At 41.9% G+C, this 17946-nt stretch overlaps 1 protein-coding gene across 1 annotated transcript in view; it reads left to right on the top strand.

The window, feature by feature from the left end:
• The window catches only part of usp43a (ubiquitin specific peptidase 43a), a 108601-nt gene extending 101809 nt beyond the window's left edge, over nt 1–6792 (top strand). Inside the window, exons 14-16 of the mRNA XM_086157150.1 lie at nt 2050–2208; nt 4093–4254; nt 4365–6792. Of these exons, the coding sequence (XP_086013276.1) occupies nt 2050–2208; nt 4093–4254; nt 4365–5533 (1490 nt within the window). The 3' untranslated portion in view covers nt 5534–6792. The remainder of the gene's footprint in view (nt 1–2049; nt 2209–4092; nt 4255–4364) is intronic.
• Nucleotides 6793–17946: the final 11154 nt, after the last annotated feature.

Here is a 17946-nt window from a genome sequence, read left to right as displayed (position 1 = left end):
TGCTGGATGCCACTTCTTATCTGTATATCTGCTTTAGGATTAGCTTGTTGCTTGGAATGCACACGTGGATTATACTTTTTGATAAAAGAACATAATTGAGTGACTGCGAATTAGCATCAGGCGATGGCGCAGTGGTTTGCGATTCTGCCTCACTGTCGGAAGTATAAATTCCAGCGAGGGGCCTTTCTTTCTGGAGTCTCCATGTTTTCTGGTTTCCTCCCACAGCCCAAAAACGTGCTTTATATAGGTTTATAAAGAAATCCTACAATGCTCTGACATGTGAATGGTTTTGTTTCTCTCTATAACATACATATAGCCTCTGTACATGAGCCTGCCTCTTGCCCAATGGCTGCCAGGACAGGCTCCAGCACCCCCGCAACCCTGAATGCTGGATAAACTGTAAAATGAATGAATGAACGATTAACGTTACAACGCACGGTTGAATAATGATGTGGTTGATTCTTTCACATCAGATAAAGTTCACATTTTAGAGACTGACCCCAGTGGTCCACCCTAGGTTTCAATATGGCTCCTGTCAGCTGAGTCTAAGTGTTCCTGGAATGGCTAAATGAACACCTGCCGAGCCGGTTGCCGGGGGGATGATACCTGGTTTTCTGAAGGATGGTGATTTTACACAATAATGGAGGAAGGCGGAATATTGACTGCACTATAAGCAAATAAGAATTTTATATGAGGAAATGTGTGGGCCGGGTGGAGATAAGGCAGGCAGGAGGATATTGCTTCAATTTATTTATTTTTTTTGATGAAAATTTTCACATTGTCACATCATACATAGAATGAAAACATCAAAAATAAAACCTCAGCCTGCAATATATTCCAATATGATATTGCAAATACACATGGAATCTTATTTGAATGTTTTTTTTTTTTTTTAATATTTACAATGTTTTGTAAAAGTGACAGGAAGAAGATGGTTAAACTGCTTCTAATGCTGCTATCGGTGTACATTGAATACCAATGACATCATTATTTGTGGGCGTCATGCTGATGTGGCTCTTTCGCTTACAGCAATAAGGTCCCCTGTCCGATTACAACAGGGGGCCTTTCTCTGCATGCGTCCTCCGGCTTCTCGGTTCCTGAATAAAAGAGTGAATGGTTGGAGGTCTCCATCATTGGTCCTGTGATTGACTAGCGGGTGGTCCAGGATGAACCCTACCTCTCACCCAGTGACAGCTGGGATAGGCGCCAGCCCTCCCAAGTGCAGAAAACGTGGTGTAATAATGAATGAATTACTTGATTATTAGCATAGTAGCAATAAGAGAGATACTTTTAGTGCAGCAAACTGAAACTGGACTGTCTGAGGGAGAAGGGGTCTCTACTTCCACTCAGTCAAACCTTTATCCTACATCTTGGGATTTGATAATATCATCCATCATCTGCCGCTTATCCTGCACTCGGGGAAGCACCTATTCCAGCTGTTATCGGGCGAGAGGCAAGGGTACACCCTGGAGTGGTCGCCTGTCAATCGCAGAGCCACATATAAACCTACTGCATGTTGTTGGAGGAAACCAAAGGACTCGGTGGAAACCCACGCAGACACGCGGAGAACATGCAAACTCCGCACAGAAAGGTCCCCCTTGTCGGAAGGCTTCGTGCTGTGAAGCCGAAGCGCTAGCCACAGCGCCGCCGTGCCGCCAGTTTAATAATATGCCATAAATAAAGCAGTAATTCATGTCGTGATTGTCTTTTAAATTGCTTTATGTAGTTTCATTATTACTGTGAATGAGAATTAATGGTTGTATGTGTCCATATGTGGCCCCGCGATTGTCTGGCAACCGGTCCAGGATGTAGCCGCCTCTCATCCGGTGGCAGCTGGGATCGGCTCCAGCATCCCTGTTGCCCTGAGTGTGAGATAAGCAGTAGATGATGGATGGACGGATGGACGGCTTCATTATTTTCTTGACGGTTACTGCTCATAATAGCAGCAAGATAATAATCAGCTTAATTAGAGCTTGTCTTATCATGTCACCGTGTCTAACATACCAATTTTCAGATACACATCGGTTAAGACTGTTCTTGTTTCCTCAGCTTACTGTCTGAATTCGGTGGATGGACAGTGGTACAGCTACGACGACAGCAACGTCGACCTGGTCCTAAATGAAGAAATCTGTACCAGAGGGGCCTACATTCTGTTCTACCAGAGACGCAATTCCATCCCTCCGTGGTCAGCGAGCAGCTCCGTCCGAGGTATGCGTCCCGATAAGTTCGACGGCAGATGGCTTATTTATGGGATTATTATTCAAACCCACGTTTTTGTTTATACTTCCACCTAGAAGTTTCTTATATGTCGCATTTCTCTTCAATTCGCGTTATCCCATCTGCCTCAGCCGTCATGCTATCAAAATGCGTCTGTGCGATCCGTCCCCCTAGAACTCAAATACTGAGAAACATTCGGTGGTGCAAGTCAAAAGTGCAATTAAAATGCGGAAAATTTTGAAGTTATTTTTTTCATTAATTCATCAATCCAAATTAACTTGTGAAAATCTCAGAATGCAAGATGAGTCAAAATCAAACAAACTATTTAATTGAAACATAACTTTAGCCAACGTTGGTTAAAACCTACCTAACAAGTGTGTATAAAAATCATCACACAAAACATTTATCAGCATTTAAATCTGTGCTGTACTATTTAAGGCACTTTTCTAATCAATTATCATTGTTTGAGTGTGGTGATACGTTTACTGTCGAAGATGTCCTATCCGGTTGTTTCTTATAAGAATAAGAACAACTTTATTTATCCCGATAGAAATTGTTGTGCCAGAGTTTCAAGTAAAACATAACAATTATAAGTGTGTAACCTTTAACTGGCAAAGATTCTCTTGAGTCGGACATTCATTCAGTGAGTCTCATTCGTTGCCTGGAACATATTGATAACATCCTTTGAGGCGTTCAAGTACTGCTCTTTTACTGATTCAGACAGGAAACAAAGGATTGCCATCGGGAAGCAGACTTTGGACAAACCCTTAAGGGGAGATTAAGTTAGCCAAGCCTATTCATTTTTGCAAGAGATGTAACCTTTAAGTCTCTTACAACAGAGCACTCTAATAGCCTTCATTATTTTTTCTTTGATGTGCTTTTCATAGTCTTAGCTCTCTTGTAGCTGGCCTTGATAGTTTTATCGTATAAAGTCTTAGGCTCAAACAAATACTCAGTTGATAGTTGGCTGCGTAAATACCTTCCTGCATACAAGTTCATAATCGGATATCCACTCATGAAAAGTCAAGATGAATCAGTGGAACAAGATTTTTGTAGGATCGAATTTTCAGGGCTGCGTTCGTCTCGGTAAACAATGGATGAAAGTCTCCAGATCGATCCCTGCAGCGAGACTTTTCTGTGGTTGGCATCGTCCATTCATTGGACCCTGAAGTGCGGAGATTTCTCATTGAGAGACTAAATGTTTGCACGTTTCCATCATGTGTGAATGAGGGATTGATTTTTTTTTTTTGTCTCTATGATTTTTGAATGACTGAGTGACTGGTTGTTTGACTATACATGTGCCCCTGTGATTGGCTGGCGACCGGTCCAGGGTGAACCCCACCCCTCGCCCAATGACAGCTGGGATAGGCTCCAGCGCCCCTAAGTCACTGATAAAGTGGATTTGTAAATCCTCGGGAAAATAAATGTGAATGCGTTTTGCACAGAGACGTTGATTTGGTGTGTGTGTGCGTGGGTGAAGACATGCTTTTTTCCGTGGCCAATTTTTTCAGCTTGTTTTTAGAAAAGTACATTTCATAAAGTTTCATCATTATTAGAATTAATATATAGCCTTAGTGGTGCTTATCAAAATAAAATTGAATACTCAATGTATAAACAAGTATTGAATGCATAGTGTGCTATTTGTGCCTGCTGCAGATACTCATATAGTGGTCATGGTCAAAAATCATTCCCATTCATATTGTTGTTTTCTTTTCATAGCTTGAGCACAAAAGTTAAGATAGATTTTGTGGAAAAGAAATTCAACTTTATCATCAAACAGACCTGCATTTAACACTCGCAGCATAATTTACCAGCATTTTGCCCGGTACCCATCCATTACTGGAATAGAGGAATGCTCTGTTTGCTATCCCACAGGCTCCACAAGTTCGTCAATGTCGGACCACTGGTTGATCCGACTCACAGAAGACGGGAAGAGAGGAAGCCTCGTGTCTCGCTCTTCCACGACCTGCCCTTCTTCCATACCAGACTCACCTGAGTCTCCAGTCTTCCTTGAAGATGATTCTAAAGAGGAAAAAGGTAACAAGCTTAATTTCAGTTTTCCGTTTTGACTCTGTTTGTGACTAAAACTTTGACTTTGCCTTTAAATTCCAACACTAACATGTTACTTTTCTCTATTCCGCTATTAGGAGGGTTTGAAAGCAGACCGTTTATCAGGGGTCTGCAAGGACGAAGTGTCAGCATGAGAGCTCCCGCCAAGACCAAGGAGACACTCAGCAAAGTGCTTCCTCTCCGCTGGTCCTTTGGTTCTAAAGACAGACCAAAGAGCAACCCGGTGCCTCCACCTGTTCAAGATCCTGCCCCCGTGGAGCTGGTACAATATTTGGAATCCGGCAGGCGGCCCCGGTGCACAAAGGATCCAATTGTCAAACTCATGACTGAACCACGTAGCACAAAGGAGCCGCCCGATGGCCACGGCGCAACCAGTCTCCAACCCTCAAGTGCAGGGAAAGGAAGTAGTAGGGGTAAAGTCAGAGATGAGCCGCCGCTTGAATCCCAACAGGTCCCAGAGGGCCAGAAGAGGTCTGCAGACAAACTAGCCAGCTTGAAAACAAATAAAGGGGGCCAGAAAAGAGATGCGGGGACTTCCAACATCGACAGCACCTCTGGCAGTAACACCCTGACCAGAAGAAAAGACGCCAAGAAGGACAGCTCCTCCAAAGCGCTCCAGGACACCGAGACAAAAAGGGTCTCCGGTGCTGGAGTTAAGCCTAGCTTCAGTACTCCTAGCATTCATGATGGGACTCTGAGAAGACAAATCCTGGACAGGAAGGATCGGGTCGACCACAGTACGAGTGAGGTTAGCGCCAAGCCCAAGACAGAAGACGGGCCCAAGAGCAATGAAGGATTGCTCTCTTTCTTTAAAGGTAACTTTATGAAGAAGGACAAGGACCCAAAGAAGTCCAAGGACAGTGATGCAGCTAAGGGAGGAAGTGAGGAAGCAGGACGAAAAACCCTGTCCAGACTTTCACTGCCAAATGGTGCATCTGGAAGTGGAACGGGGGCGGATGGTGACAAGTCAATTGGCTCAGGCTCCCTGTATGATAAAATGTCAAACGGGAAGGTGGGGCATACCGCAACGGACATCAAACGCTCCCAAAGCTCCTCAAACATCCCCACCAAGGCGGAGCAGAGCATACACAGGACAGCATCGTTGCATCGCAATGGCATGGCTACTGCCCCGGCACCAACACGCACTCTGAGAGCAGAAAAAGCGTCTTCCGGCGCTCAGCAGAGGACTCGTTACAGCACAACCTCGCTCGGACGCAAAAGAACTGTCCCGGAGTCCAGCTTTTAACCCTGAGACATTCAACCTACATGCAGATCTTTTAAATATATACTTAATGGCGTCCAGTCTTTAAGATGAAAGCAATAGAGCACAATTTATATTACTAAGACTTGGGGGGTTTGCGCCTAGTAGCAGAGGGAAGAGTATTTAATGTGAGAGGCCAAAAGGAGCAGAAGGAAATGACGATGTATCTTGTTGATCAAATTGTCAAAAGGAGTCATGTTTAGTTTTGACTTTAAACAAGTGCCTGAGTAACTTATATGCAGTTGAGACCAATGTTTTTTGTCTGTTTCGCACTGGAAGCACGGTTTAGATCACACACACACATGCACACGCGCGCACACACACACACACACACACACACATGCACACAAATGTCTTATTAGTATGATCAAGAGAGTTTGGAATGCAACACTTCATTCTTTGCTTACAATCAAGACACACTGATTGTGTTGTTTATTAGAATGTAATGTGTCCACTTGATGAATGGTGGGTATTTGGCACTACTGCATATGTTAAAGACAACGGGGATTGTGAGGATAACACGACGGCTAATAGCCGTGGCAACGAGCATCTCACGATTAGGCAGTTATTTTTAATTATTGCAGGTTTACTATGCAGATCAGAAGTGTGTACATGTCATACCCTTGTTTTATTATGTGAGGAGATATAAACTGCGGCTTCTTATCCACAGTGACTCAGTAGCATTCAAGGCAAAGCTGCTTGGAAATGATTATGTCACATGTGGGGGATGTTGTCTCTAATATTTTTTTATTTGGCATTCTAGCTTTTTTTTAAGTTTGGAGATTTTTGGAATAAATTGTTCTTTGCCTGCAGAAATGTTAAACTTGATTTTTAACTTTATGCTCTTCTATGGTAACTGGTAGTTTTACACAGAATGAAATAAAAATGTGTAATTACTGTTTTGTGAGCTCCGGAATTGGGAGAGTGCTTACAATTAAAAGACACCAGCTTCAATAAGAGGAACGTTATGTATTAGCCTGGTAGATGGAAACATTTATCTCTGTGACCGGAGCATTTGGGATAATACATTACTGCAGGAAAATTATCTCATTATGATGACTGTCATTCTTTTCATAATTATTTACTTTGGCCAAAAGTTTTGTTAAGTTGTTTCACAAATTGGTATACTTCAATATCTCATTATTATTTTTATTTTATGAGAGGTTTTTTGTGTGTTTCAGCCTTTCCCTCAATGATTTTTTTTGTTGTTGTTGTACAACTTCAGTCAAAGCACCTTTGTGAAATTTGGTCTTTTGTACAGTTTGTTCTTTGCGAAATCCTTGAAAGTCAGTTTTCTCGCACACCTTGAATCACGACATCCACCTCATCTCCGAGCGGCATCCGACTCAGGAGGAGCGGCACGAACATGCCACCTTTCACTTCAGTTTAGTGACGTTTGCCCATCTGCAACAGGACAGGGCGTTATTTTTTTTCCCACGCATTTGTGGTCAGTGCTCATTTCTAAGTGGCAAAGAAAAAAAGGCGCATCTCTGAAGGGCGGACAAAACAAGACGTGTGTTTAATTCAGTTAGTTTTCCTCCAAGGCCTCATCACTTTAAAACACAATCATACCCTCCGAAAAAGGACGGTGGAGTACTCCGCGGTGGAGCAAACCACTCAACAGAAGAGACGTCTTATTCAAATCGCTCTTCATGAGCAGGTCACAAGGTTCACAGGTGTCTAGCTTTCAGCGCTAAATTCTAAAGAAAATTCACAAAATTCACTTAATTATGAAGAAAACATTGTCCCGGGGGCTTTTCAACTGAATTCCACTCAATGTGCCAGAAAGTGGAGAGAAAAGGTTCCCCTTTGTGTTAGATCAAGTGCTATGAGTGTTCCGAGCTGGATTTCACAGCTCAGCCACAGTGCAGTCAGTGCAGTAAATGACAGAAACAGGGTTTTAAATTAAATGAAAATGCGTTATTTATAGAAGATTATACTCTTGACTGGGACTCAGAGACCTCAGTTGGCAGTTGTGAAGAGCAGCCCAAGCACTCCGCTAAAAAACAGCCCTCCTTCCTGCTTCGTTGAATATTTTGATTCTTTTCCTCAAAAACCAAATATTTAATCCTTCAGCTCTCATTACTTGTCCCAAGCTTGAAAATGTGACACGGAAATTAACAAACTTTCCCTGCAGGCACAGACAGTGAGGGACCAGGGCGAAGCGTCGGCAATATGTTTGAGGCTCTCACTCAAAAACAAGAAGAAGAGGACAACGGGGAAGAGGATGCGGGACCTCTTTGGCGGTCCACCCTTGCTGGTTCCGTCCATTGTCGTAAGTGGACATTTCTCAAAATAGGGCATGAGAAGTATCTTGTAATGACTGTGGCTTACAAGGAAGACCGACCACCAAGCACCTACATCAACTATGGAACCATAATAGACCCTGCCTCGGAGTAAGAGCTAGAATGGTTCTGGGAACTGTGGTCCCTGGTCTCTATGCTCACCAAATGCAAGAAGAAACAACCCAGTTCCTCAAAAGGTTCAAGGGATTCTAAGTTCCAACAGTGCAAAATGAGCTTCGGTTAAGGCACAGTTTATGAAATATTTGCACTTGTCCATTGTCTGTGGAGGTTTTCAGTCGTCCAGGACATGGTAAATTCTTCTTGTCAAAACCCCTTGCCTTGGCAACTGGCAAGACAAGAAGAGAAGATAAGAAGATTTCAACAAGAATTTGTTTGTTCATTCCTTGTTTGCGAACTTTTGGTTGATCATAGATTTTATCCCCGGTCAAACTTCATGTCTGTGCAAGGAACAGCTACAAGACATGTTTTTTGGGGGGTGGGGAGTTCTGTTATTATAGAAAAGCATAAAGGTCTGTTAGCTGTTAGGTTGTGATTCTTCTGTTTTACAACCGAGAAGAAAACAAGCGTTTACTCCTCCTTGAGATTTTTCCAGCAAAGAATGAGAGGAAACTATTCTGTTATTAAATATTAGTTTACCTCAATCCGTCAAAACAACTCCCACAACATTTTCATTGCGGTATGCTCATAAGTACCAAGAGTCTCTTTTTCATGAAGTAGTTCTCATTCATACAAAGAGATGATGTTAAAATGCACTCCCTAATGGGTTGATTTGGAGAAAATAGAAAGAACAAGACAAATGAGAGAATTAAAACGTATCATGGAGTCAAAACTGGGTACAATTTTACTTTTTAATTGGCTTGTGTATCAATTATTTTTATTGTGAAAACATTATTTCTCCCAATCATTTTTGTAAAATATGGAGCGCTGGGGTAGAACAAGAGTTCTTTCTGTATTTGTTTACCCCGGGTTCTCTGGTTTCCTCCCCCAGTCCAAAATATTCAGTCTGTTCATTTAAGATCCTAAATTGTCCAAATGTGTGAATGAAAAAGCGAATGGTTGTACGTCTTGCAACCGGTCCGGCCTCTCATCGGCTCCGGGATCCCCTCCACCAGAATATATGGTGCAGCGATAATGAATTCATGAATATTTCTATATTGGAGTCTGACATAATCGCAATGTCATTCTGAATGGTGTAGGTCTAATACAGTTTAATTATTTAGCTGTTACCATTTAATGAATGCAAAAAAAAAATTTTTATCAGTAATTAATTATATGGTTAATTTTTCAGCCAAAAACAAGTGCGACCCATTAATATCCAACTTGCAATTACTTGTGAGATCGCCTCCAGCATACCAATAACACCGTTTCCGGGGTACAGGGTTTAGAGAATCAATTAGTCTATCAATTAGTGCTGCATGGATTAAAAGTTTTATCACCAAATGCTGCATTTGTGTTAAAGTTTTCACCGGATTCTCAACACAGTGTTTACACTGCCACACTAAGCACATCTTCTTGCACTTCATCTTGTTGTCAAACATGGGTTCAAAATGTTTTTTAAGCTGATTTTCTACACATGAAAACTACTGTGTGCTTGTGAAACACCCAACCGGGTTCCATATCGGGGTGTCTGTGGGGGCGAGAGTCTGAGTTGGTGAAATTCAGATTGAATGTGTCGGGTCGGAGCATCCGACTCATCGGTCTCGGTGAGGGTGTGCGAATATCTTTTCACAGTTTATGCCTGAATTGTCTTCTCGACAATTTTTTTTATTTTTCGATATAACAAATAAAATATATATTTATGACTCTGGCCTGGATTGAAAACGTTGTGGATGCTTGAAATGCGTTCAGCTACATTCGCCATGTGTACTTCTGCAGGAAGAAGACGTGGCGAATATAGTTGCGTGCGATTCAAGATCGAGGAAGCCTCCACAGTCGTGCAAGGGACCGTGCAAGGGACCGTGCAAGGGACACGGCATGCCTGGAATCCAAAGAAGGTTGTTGACGGCAAGGAAACAAACATCCTGCAAACATCTTGAGGAACAAAGGGATCGGCTCATATCTCAAGCTGAGGCTTTTTTATGCGTCTGCCTTCCGTAAAAAGTGGAAGCTACATTTTCTGGGAGGCGGATGTGATTTGGCGCAAGACAAATTGACATTAATCCGGAAACATCATTTTTGTTTAATGATTTGTTTTCAATTTCACCCGGACGAAGTCTGGGTAAACTCATGGATTCTGTTTTTTTTTTTTTGTTTGTTTTATTTCACTTTGAGCTGAAATGAGATGCCGGCAACAGTTTCAATTAATTGAAAAGCCTGCTACTCTCAAAAAAAGCCAGATAAGCAACGGGTCACACCAGTCTGAGTCTCTATATCAGTGACAATCAGTATAACCGTGCGGAAATTATTAGTAGACTTTTTACGGTACATTACTGAGTTCAAATTGTTCACAGTTTCACCATGATGAGAGGCGGTGTTTTAGACGATGTTTGTTTTTTTTTTTTGCGTGGGCAGGAAAAAAGGTCTGATTTCAATTTTTATTCTCGGCGATCTCTTCTGGTACAGCATATCAGAAGTCGCTTTTCCTCCCGATCCGAAAGCAGGTGCCTTCATCCTAATTATTGATTTGGCGCTAAAATGACTTGAGCGGATATTTTTTCTCCCCGAATGTACCTGAGTGGGTGTCCTGGTATTTCAAGGTAATCGATCATGCTGCTTTTTGCTTCGCTGACACGACAGTCGCTCGTGTTTACTTCGATAAATTGCATTGGCACTTCTTTTTCGGTTGCTGCTGCAGGATCACCGTGTGGACAGAACTGATCTGGACCGGCCATACGAGATACGAGACATTCAATTTTCCTCCACTTCAATCATAAAACAGTAGATTTGGTTAGCTTTCTTTTCTTCAGTTGATCTCCAAAGCCTTGAGCCATCTTAAATTCCCACAGTGGGGAATCTTTAAAAGATAGTATTACAGGCCGCCGGTATTTCTTTACTTTAGATTCATAGATTTGGTTCAAAACCAGGTGTGAGTTCGAGTAAGTGTATCATCATCTCATCGTGTGCGATGAAGGGGAATATGTGTTTCAGAATTCACCGCTGTGTCTGGAATAAGGAAGACAGATGTTAGCTGACATTCCCTCCCCCGTGGAAAAATGTGATAAATTTATGAATTTTCTGATAATCACACAGCGTCGACGCAGTCATTTGGGTAAAAAGAGGAAAATTAGATCAGCCCAACTTTTTCAACAGGCAAATAACACTTTATTTGTGAGAGATAAAGGATGTCTGGGAAATATTTCTGAGCTATATATGCTTGCTGTTCTTTCTTGACTCTTTAGTGCTTCATCCTCGAACTCCGGTTGCTGTGTCGTCCTTCAAGTGGCGGTCAGCCCAGCAGTGGCGACTAAAATTCAAACAATGTGTTTTTCGATGCCAGGGATGTAAACTTTTCAAAGCAAACTTTTGAAAAACATAACAAGTCTCGGTCGGATTCAGTCGTACAAATACTTGCAAATGAGCTTATAGCTAAGTGAGATGAAAAGGGTGTTTAGCGTCAGTGTCCTGCAAACTGGGCATCACTGTGGACCAGGAATAAGGAAATGTTTTGGGAAATTATGTTTTGGACCAACGAGTCTCTCTGGAGGATTTGTGCTACTCGGCTGTTCATTCATGGCAAATTTCAAATGAAATATTTGGTTCATCCATGATGGATTAAATAAAGAGAAAGAATGTCCTTCAAGGGATTAATACAAGGGGCCACATTTCTTATGTAATTTTTATGCACAGTCCAACTAGTTATCATATAAATTGAACAAAATGAAAATTGCAATTTAAATATTTCAATTTTTTGGCATTTTATTTCAACTTTAAAAAATCATTACTGATCATATAAATGGACCGAAGTTATTTTGTACATAATCATTCATACAAAATTAAATAAAAGGAAAAAAACAAGGAGTTTCTAAATTCAACATTGATTGAAAATACTTGCCAAATATTCAAAGAAAGTTGTTTGCCGGGCCGGATAAAAAAAGCAAAATTTCCGGATGTGGTCCATGGGCCATAAAATGCCCAGGTCTGGATTAATACGTTATTATTATTTAGATTAATTAACCCCACCTAGTTGTGTCATAGTTAAAGTTAAACGGGTGATGAAGGGGTGCAGGGCTCAAGAGTTGCTCAACTTTGGCAGAAACATCTGGTTCCAAGACGACTGTTCTTACCCATCGATTTGTCTTGTCTGTTATCTTCTGACGTTCTTACCGCTTTTTCATTTTCACACTGCTCAAGAGAGGCTGCTTAATTGCTGTCAGAAGGTCTAAAACCAGCTTTGATATCGATGCGTGCCAAACCACTTAAGAAGAAAAGCGACGCTCCAAAGAAACCTCAATCACAAGTGTGTGTGTCTGTGTGAGTGATTTTTTTTTTCGTGATATGTTGTCAGTTTGAGCCCTTCCTTCTTCTATCAGAACATCTGTGGGAGGAAGAAGTCTGTACGGCAAGCCACATTCAAGGATTCAAAGCGCAAAATGTCAAGCACGGCGGGGGCTCTTTCCAGGTGGAGTTTGCATGTTTGTTCCGTGTGTGTGTGGGTCCTTTAATTTCCAAAAACATGCAATAGATTTATTGAAGATCATATATTCCATAAATTGATCGACTGAACCCTGCCTCTCGCCCAATGACAGCTGGGGAAAACTCCAGCATCCCCGCGATCCTGTGCAGGATAAGAATAAGAATAAGAATAAGAACAACTTTATTTATCCCGAAGGAAATTGTTGTGCAAGAGTTTCAAGTAAAACATAACAATAATAAATAATAGGAATATAAGCGGTATAGATAATAAATGAGTGAATTGAGATGTGCATTTTAATTGAGGAAACAATCATGTCAGCCATCACAATAAAAAAATCAGTAAAAAAAAGACTCAGTTATGATCCAAACATTTGTCTCTTCACACCACAGGTTTCACGACAGTTCGGTCATCTCCTAAATTTGAAACTGCCTTTTAGCACTGATATGTTTTTTTGTTATATTTGAGAAAACACAGACCTCTAAAGGCCCCTGAAGAAAAGACCAGTATCAGTGTGAGAGACTGCTGGAGGAATCGGAGAAGAGTGCTTGTCCCAAGACTCAAGAACAAGGGGGATGTTGAGAAGTGCGGCACCTGCAAGAGGTTGAAGCTGATGAGCCCTTGATTAAGCTCTGCGATAGCAGAGTGGACTCTAGGTTAGCAGAAGTGGTTTCAATAAGTGAGCAGCAGTCCGGTTCCACGGCAAGGAAGATCACCGCAGATGCTGTCTTTGCTGTCACAATGAGTGCAGAGAGAAGTTAAGAAGGAGTCATATGAGTCCCTGTGGATTTAGAGAAAGCATACAACTGGGGGCAGAGAGCAGTCCCTTCTTTGCCGCTTGGAGATGCTGGCTCTGGCCAAAAGGTAAGAGCTGGAGGGGAAGGTGGCAGGACCGAAGACGAGAGATTGTCTTTGGGAGTGACGACGATGGACAGGATTCGATAAGCAGGATAAACAGGGTCAGAAAGGGGAATACAAAAAAAGGGTATTTGTGGGTGTGATGAGGGAGGGAATAAAATTAGCTGCTGGAAAAAAAGGGGATGCAGAGGATAGGATAATGATATGTCTCAGATACCACTTTAAACTTGTGAACAGTCAAAATATCCGCAGTTTTACTTATATTATCTCAAGCAAATTTGTTTTATTTGTTTGAGCAAGGCACATCCAAACCACTTACTTTAATTTGAAGATGCAACATTTGACAACTTTACCAAGAGCATCGTTCAAAGGAGTCGTCTGATCTCCCCTCATCCATTCACAGATGTATTTTTGGCAAAAATCAAAGCAAAGCCCTTACTTGTTGCGTCATGCAAGTCCTGAGATTGCGTATAACTAGGTTTATTTAGTTTTGAACTGCCCGATCATCTTTTCTCCATATTGCAAAGAGAGAATTACGTCTATATGTTTCTATTTTAACCTTTGATATGAGAGGCTTCTCTGGTTCTGTGAGACTTTCAGGAGTTTCTCGCAAACAGTTGCTGGACTTTGGGGGGGGTTGTGTTGGTCTAAAGCAGGGGCCACACAGCATGTCATGTTATACAGTCACTCCTCACTCAGTTAAGGACGACTCGGTTACGGCTTTGCCCAATATTCATTTCATGAAAATATCTCAAAGTTACGACATCAATGTATATGCGCGAGTACAGTGGCAGCAATGTCGAAAAATGCAAGTGTACCCAAATGTAGTTGCGTATGATAAGTTGGGCTTCAACAACTTAGATACAGCCAGCATCTTCTCTGCCTCCTAAACTGTCCACCAAACGCAAACCAAAAATGCCACCCTCTCTGTGCTGTCATCCTTTGACTGGCGAGTGCAGTCGTGTATGAAGAGCGACAAAAACATTTTAAAACTTTTAGTTTTATTTAGATGTTACAAGATCACCGTAATCTTCAGATTTAAAGTTCCATTTTAAATGTGAACGTCCTAAAATAAAATACATTTTTATTAAATACTATTATTTTCAAAAGCCACAGGGAGCCGCATCAGGCAGATCAAATAGCCGCGGATTGCCAACCGCTGGTGTAAAGGCTTATTCATGTTCAACATTAATTACATATACAGATGGAGCCTTCTGGCTGTCCCCTGTGGACATTTCATCCCCAATTTTCAGTCCATTTTAGAGGAGCCTGTGGATGCAAAGCCAAATGCAGTAAATGGTGCTCTGCCATGAAGCCAGAGAAGAATAGAATAGTCCTTTCATCATACCATAGTGGGGAAATTTCACTTGAGGACGGGGGGCCGTATGGGCACTAGTATCAAGTGCAACTCAAGAAAGGAACAGAGAACAGAAATACGGAGCAGAAATGGCAGCACTCAAGTCAAATTCAGGCAAAGAAGCATCTACTGTGCTCCCACTTTTCATGTCTCTTTCCAAGATTGTACATTATCACGAATTTGTTATTGTTGGCTGAAACATAATGCAGAACTCTGAACTTGGAAGTGCATTGTTTAACACCCATGGTAATGTAAAGCACACAAGGAAGCGCTGCGGAAAGTGACAATCGATGACGTTTAAAAAAAGCCGTACCTATTTGTGTAAATAACGTGAGCATACATGAGCCTTGAGCTAACAGGGTTCATTATGTTAGTGAGTTGCTGTGCAGCGATTGGGTTGAATAGCTTGTTATTAGAATGTTGCCATGGAAACAAAGGTAAGAATTCAGGGAACTGACCTGAGTTGGATGACCGTAGGGCTACTGTGTGGGAGACAGATGTCCATTGGGCTGTGCATCTTTTTTGCCGGTTGTTGCCCTCTCCAGGTGAGCACAAGGGTGCAGACAGATGTCTCTTGGATCGCATCGTGGCTAAAAAATATGCATGGAGGAATCGATGTTATTCTTCTCTCTTGCTATTGTTGTCTGACATGTTTATTCTTTTGCTCTGATCAACCTTGAATTGGATGTTTTGTACACACCCCATTAAACCAGTTCTTTATCTCCTCAGCTGTGTGAAAGTTCAACCAATGTTATTGTAGCTTTGCAATTTGTTACTTTTACAAAGTTTGAAATGTAGTTTGTTTGTTTTTTTCCGTTAGCAGAGTTCTGAGAACTGGCCTCCTCCTGAGGAATCTTTTAGTTCCGCATTCCCACAGGCAGTTAGAGACCAGGGTGACCATCAAATGCGTTTGAGTGTTTTTATTACCTCCCCGCACTGTTTTCACTTTGTGACGAACCCTGCTGTTCGCAAACACCGCTGAGTGCCTTTGCTCCATTTTGGCGAAAAGGTTGCAGTTCCACTGCGAGCCCTGGAAATCCCTCTGTAGCATAGCAGGCCAGAAGAGCTTGGAGATCTTCTTTGCCCAATTTCTCGCAAGAAAACAGCTGACCAGTGACGACCATAGTTTTTAAAAATGACGCTCAGCAGTCTGCAAAATGTATCTAGTAATGGGCAGGGCTTAAAAGTTTGACCAATCTCCGATGGAACCATTGAAAGATTTTGTTTCAGAGTAGGAGCAGGAGATAAAATGGTTCTAAGGACTGAGGTTCCTGGTCCCGGTGCTATGTAGGAACTGCAAATAGTTATAAATAGTTAATAATAATTCCTACAGTTGTATGTTGGAAACGGTAACAGTATAAATGTAACTAAATGTAACCTAATGTAAAATAAATGTAATTTATCCTCAATGTTAAATTAACCTGAAAGAAATCTATGACTGCAAAGTAGTTGTCGGTGAGAGTGTAGCCAGACAGTAGAGGATGGTGGTTTGTAGGACAAAGCTGTGGAAGCTGAAAAGGAAGGAGTGGTGTATTATTTTCAGGAAGGAGTTGAGAAAAGCTCTGGGTGGTCAGAGAGATCTTCCAGATGATTGGACAACCACAGCTAGTGTTGTCCAGGAGACAGGAAGGAGAGTACTTGGTGTGTCATCTGGAAGGAAAGTAGATAAGGAGACTTGGTGGTGGAATGAGGAAGTGCAGGAGTATATACAGAGAAAGTGGTTAGCGAAGAAGTGGGATACTGAGAGGACTGAAGAGAACAGACAGGAGTACAGGGAGATCCATCATAAGGTAAAGATAGAGGTAGCAAAGGCAAAACAAGGGGCTTACAATGACTTGTATGCTCAGTTGGACAGTAAGGAGGGAGAGAATGATCTATACAAGTTGGCAAAACAGAGAGGTAGAGATGGAAAGGATGTACAGCAGGTCTGATGAATTAAGGACAGAGAGGGAAATGTATTGACAGATGCCAAAAGAGTGATGGGGAAAATGGAAAGAGTACTTGGGTGGAACGGTGAGGCTACAGGGAGTGGAGATGGAGAAGTTGGAGGACTTGGGGTTGGAGAAGTTGGGGTCAACAGTCCAGATCAACGAAGAGTGTGGAAAAGAGGGGAAGAGACTGGTTCAAGCAGGTTGAAATGGGTGGAGAAAAGTGTTAGGGGTACTGTGCGTTAGAAGACTATCAGCCAGAATGAAAGGAAAGGTGTACGAGACAGTGGTGCAACCAGAGATGCTGTATGGACTAGAAACAGCTACAATGACGAAAATACAGGATTCAGACCTAAAGGTTGCTGAGATGAAAATGCCAAGGTTCTCTTTGGGAGTTACCAGGATGGATAGGATCAGCAATGAGTCTGTCAGAGGAACAGCACATGTTGGATGCTTTAGAGAGAAGGTCAGAGAAGCCAGACTGGGATGGTTCGGTCATATACAGAGGAGGGATAGTGAATATATTGATAAACAGATACTCTGTTGGTTGTAAAATAGTTTCTTCCATTTGCATCATGCTTGTTTGTCAGGAGGACTCCCGTAATAACATTGATTGTCCATGATGCATGCAGATGATATGGTTTTGTGCACTTCATCCAACCATGATCTCCAGCTCTCACTGGAGAACCGCTGAATATGAAGTAGCTGGGATGAAAATAAGCACCTCCAACTCTGAGCCTGTGGTCCTCAGCCAGAAAAGCTGGAATTCCCTCTCCAGCTAGGTCAGGGATGAGATACTGCCCCCAAGTGGAGGATGTCAAGCATCTCGGGAAAAATGTTTGGCGTGTGGACTTTAACACAATGACTCATGACGTTGATTGGGCTTGAAAGAATGAACTTGTTTTTTCATGCCATTATGACACAGCCCAATTTGCCAGTTCTTTGGTTAACAATGAATGAGTTATCATGGCAATTAATTTTAAGTACCCCATTATGCCTATTTCATGAAAACCAACAATAACTGACAGGCAAGCCAATTTGAAATCTTCCTGTTTTGACCTTCCTGCTGCATGTCTTCGTTAGACTTTGACTGCTCTTCCTCTTTCCTGTTACAATTCTTTATTTTCTGTCTCTTTAGCTCCATGTGTCCTGTTTTCCATTGGCTCTTCACACAATTGAAAGACGCATGTACCATAAATACTTGTTCAGCCATAACATATAGGGTTTTCAAATGACATGATATAGAACTGATATGGTGAATTATTCCAATTCCAGAAATTGAATAGGAAACAGCGGAGTCTTAAACAGGATTAGTGGTTTGCTGCACCATGCTGGATTAATCCCCCTACTTCTTGATGATGTGAGGAGTTTCAATTCAG

The sequence above is a fragment of the Fistularia commersonii genome, chromosome 12 (assembly GCF_037954325.1).
Source record: "Fistularia commersonii isolate RoL2024-O1a breed Wild chromosome 12, RoL_Fcom_v1.0, whole genome shotgun sequence".
NCBI classification, from domain to species: Eukaryota; Metazoa; Chordata; class Actinopteri; order Syngnathiformes; family Fistulariidae; genus Fistularia; species Fistularia commersonii.
The sequence above is the reverse complement of the archived record's forward strand: the minus strand, read 5'-3'. Positions and strand labels throughout refer to the sequence as shown.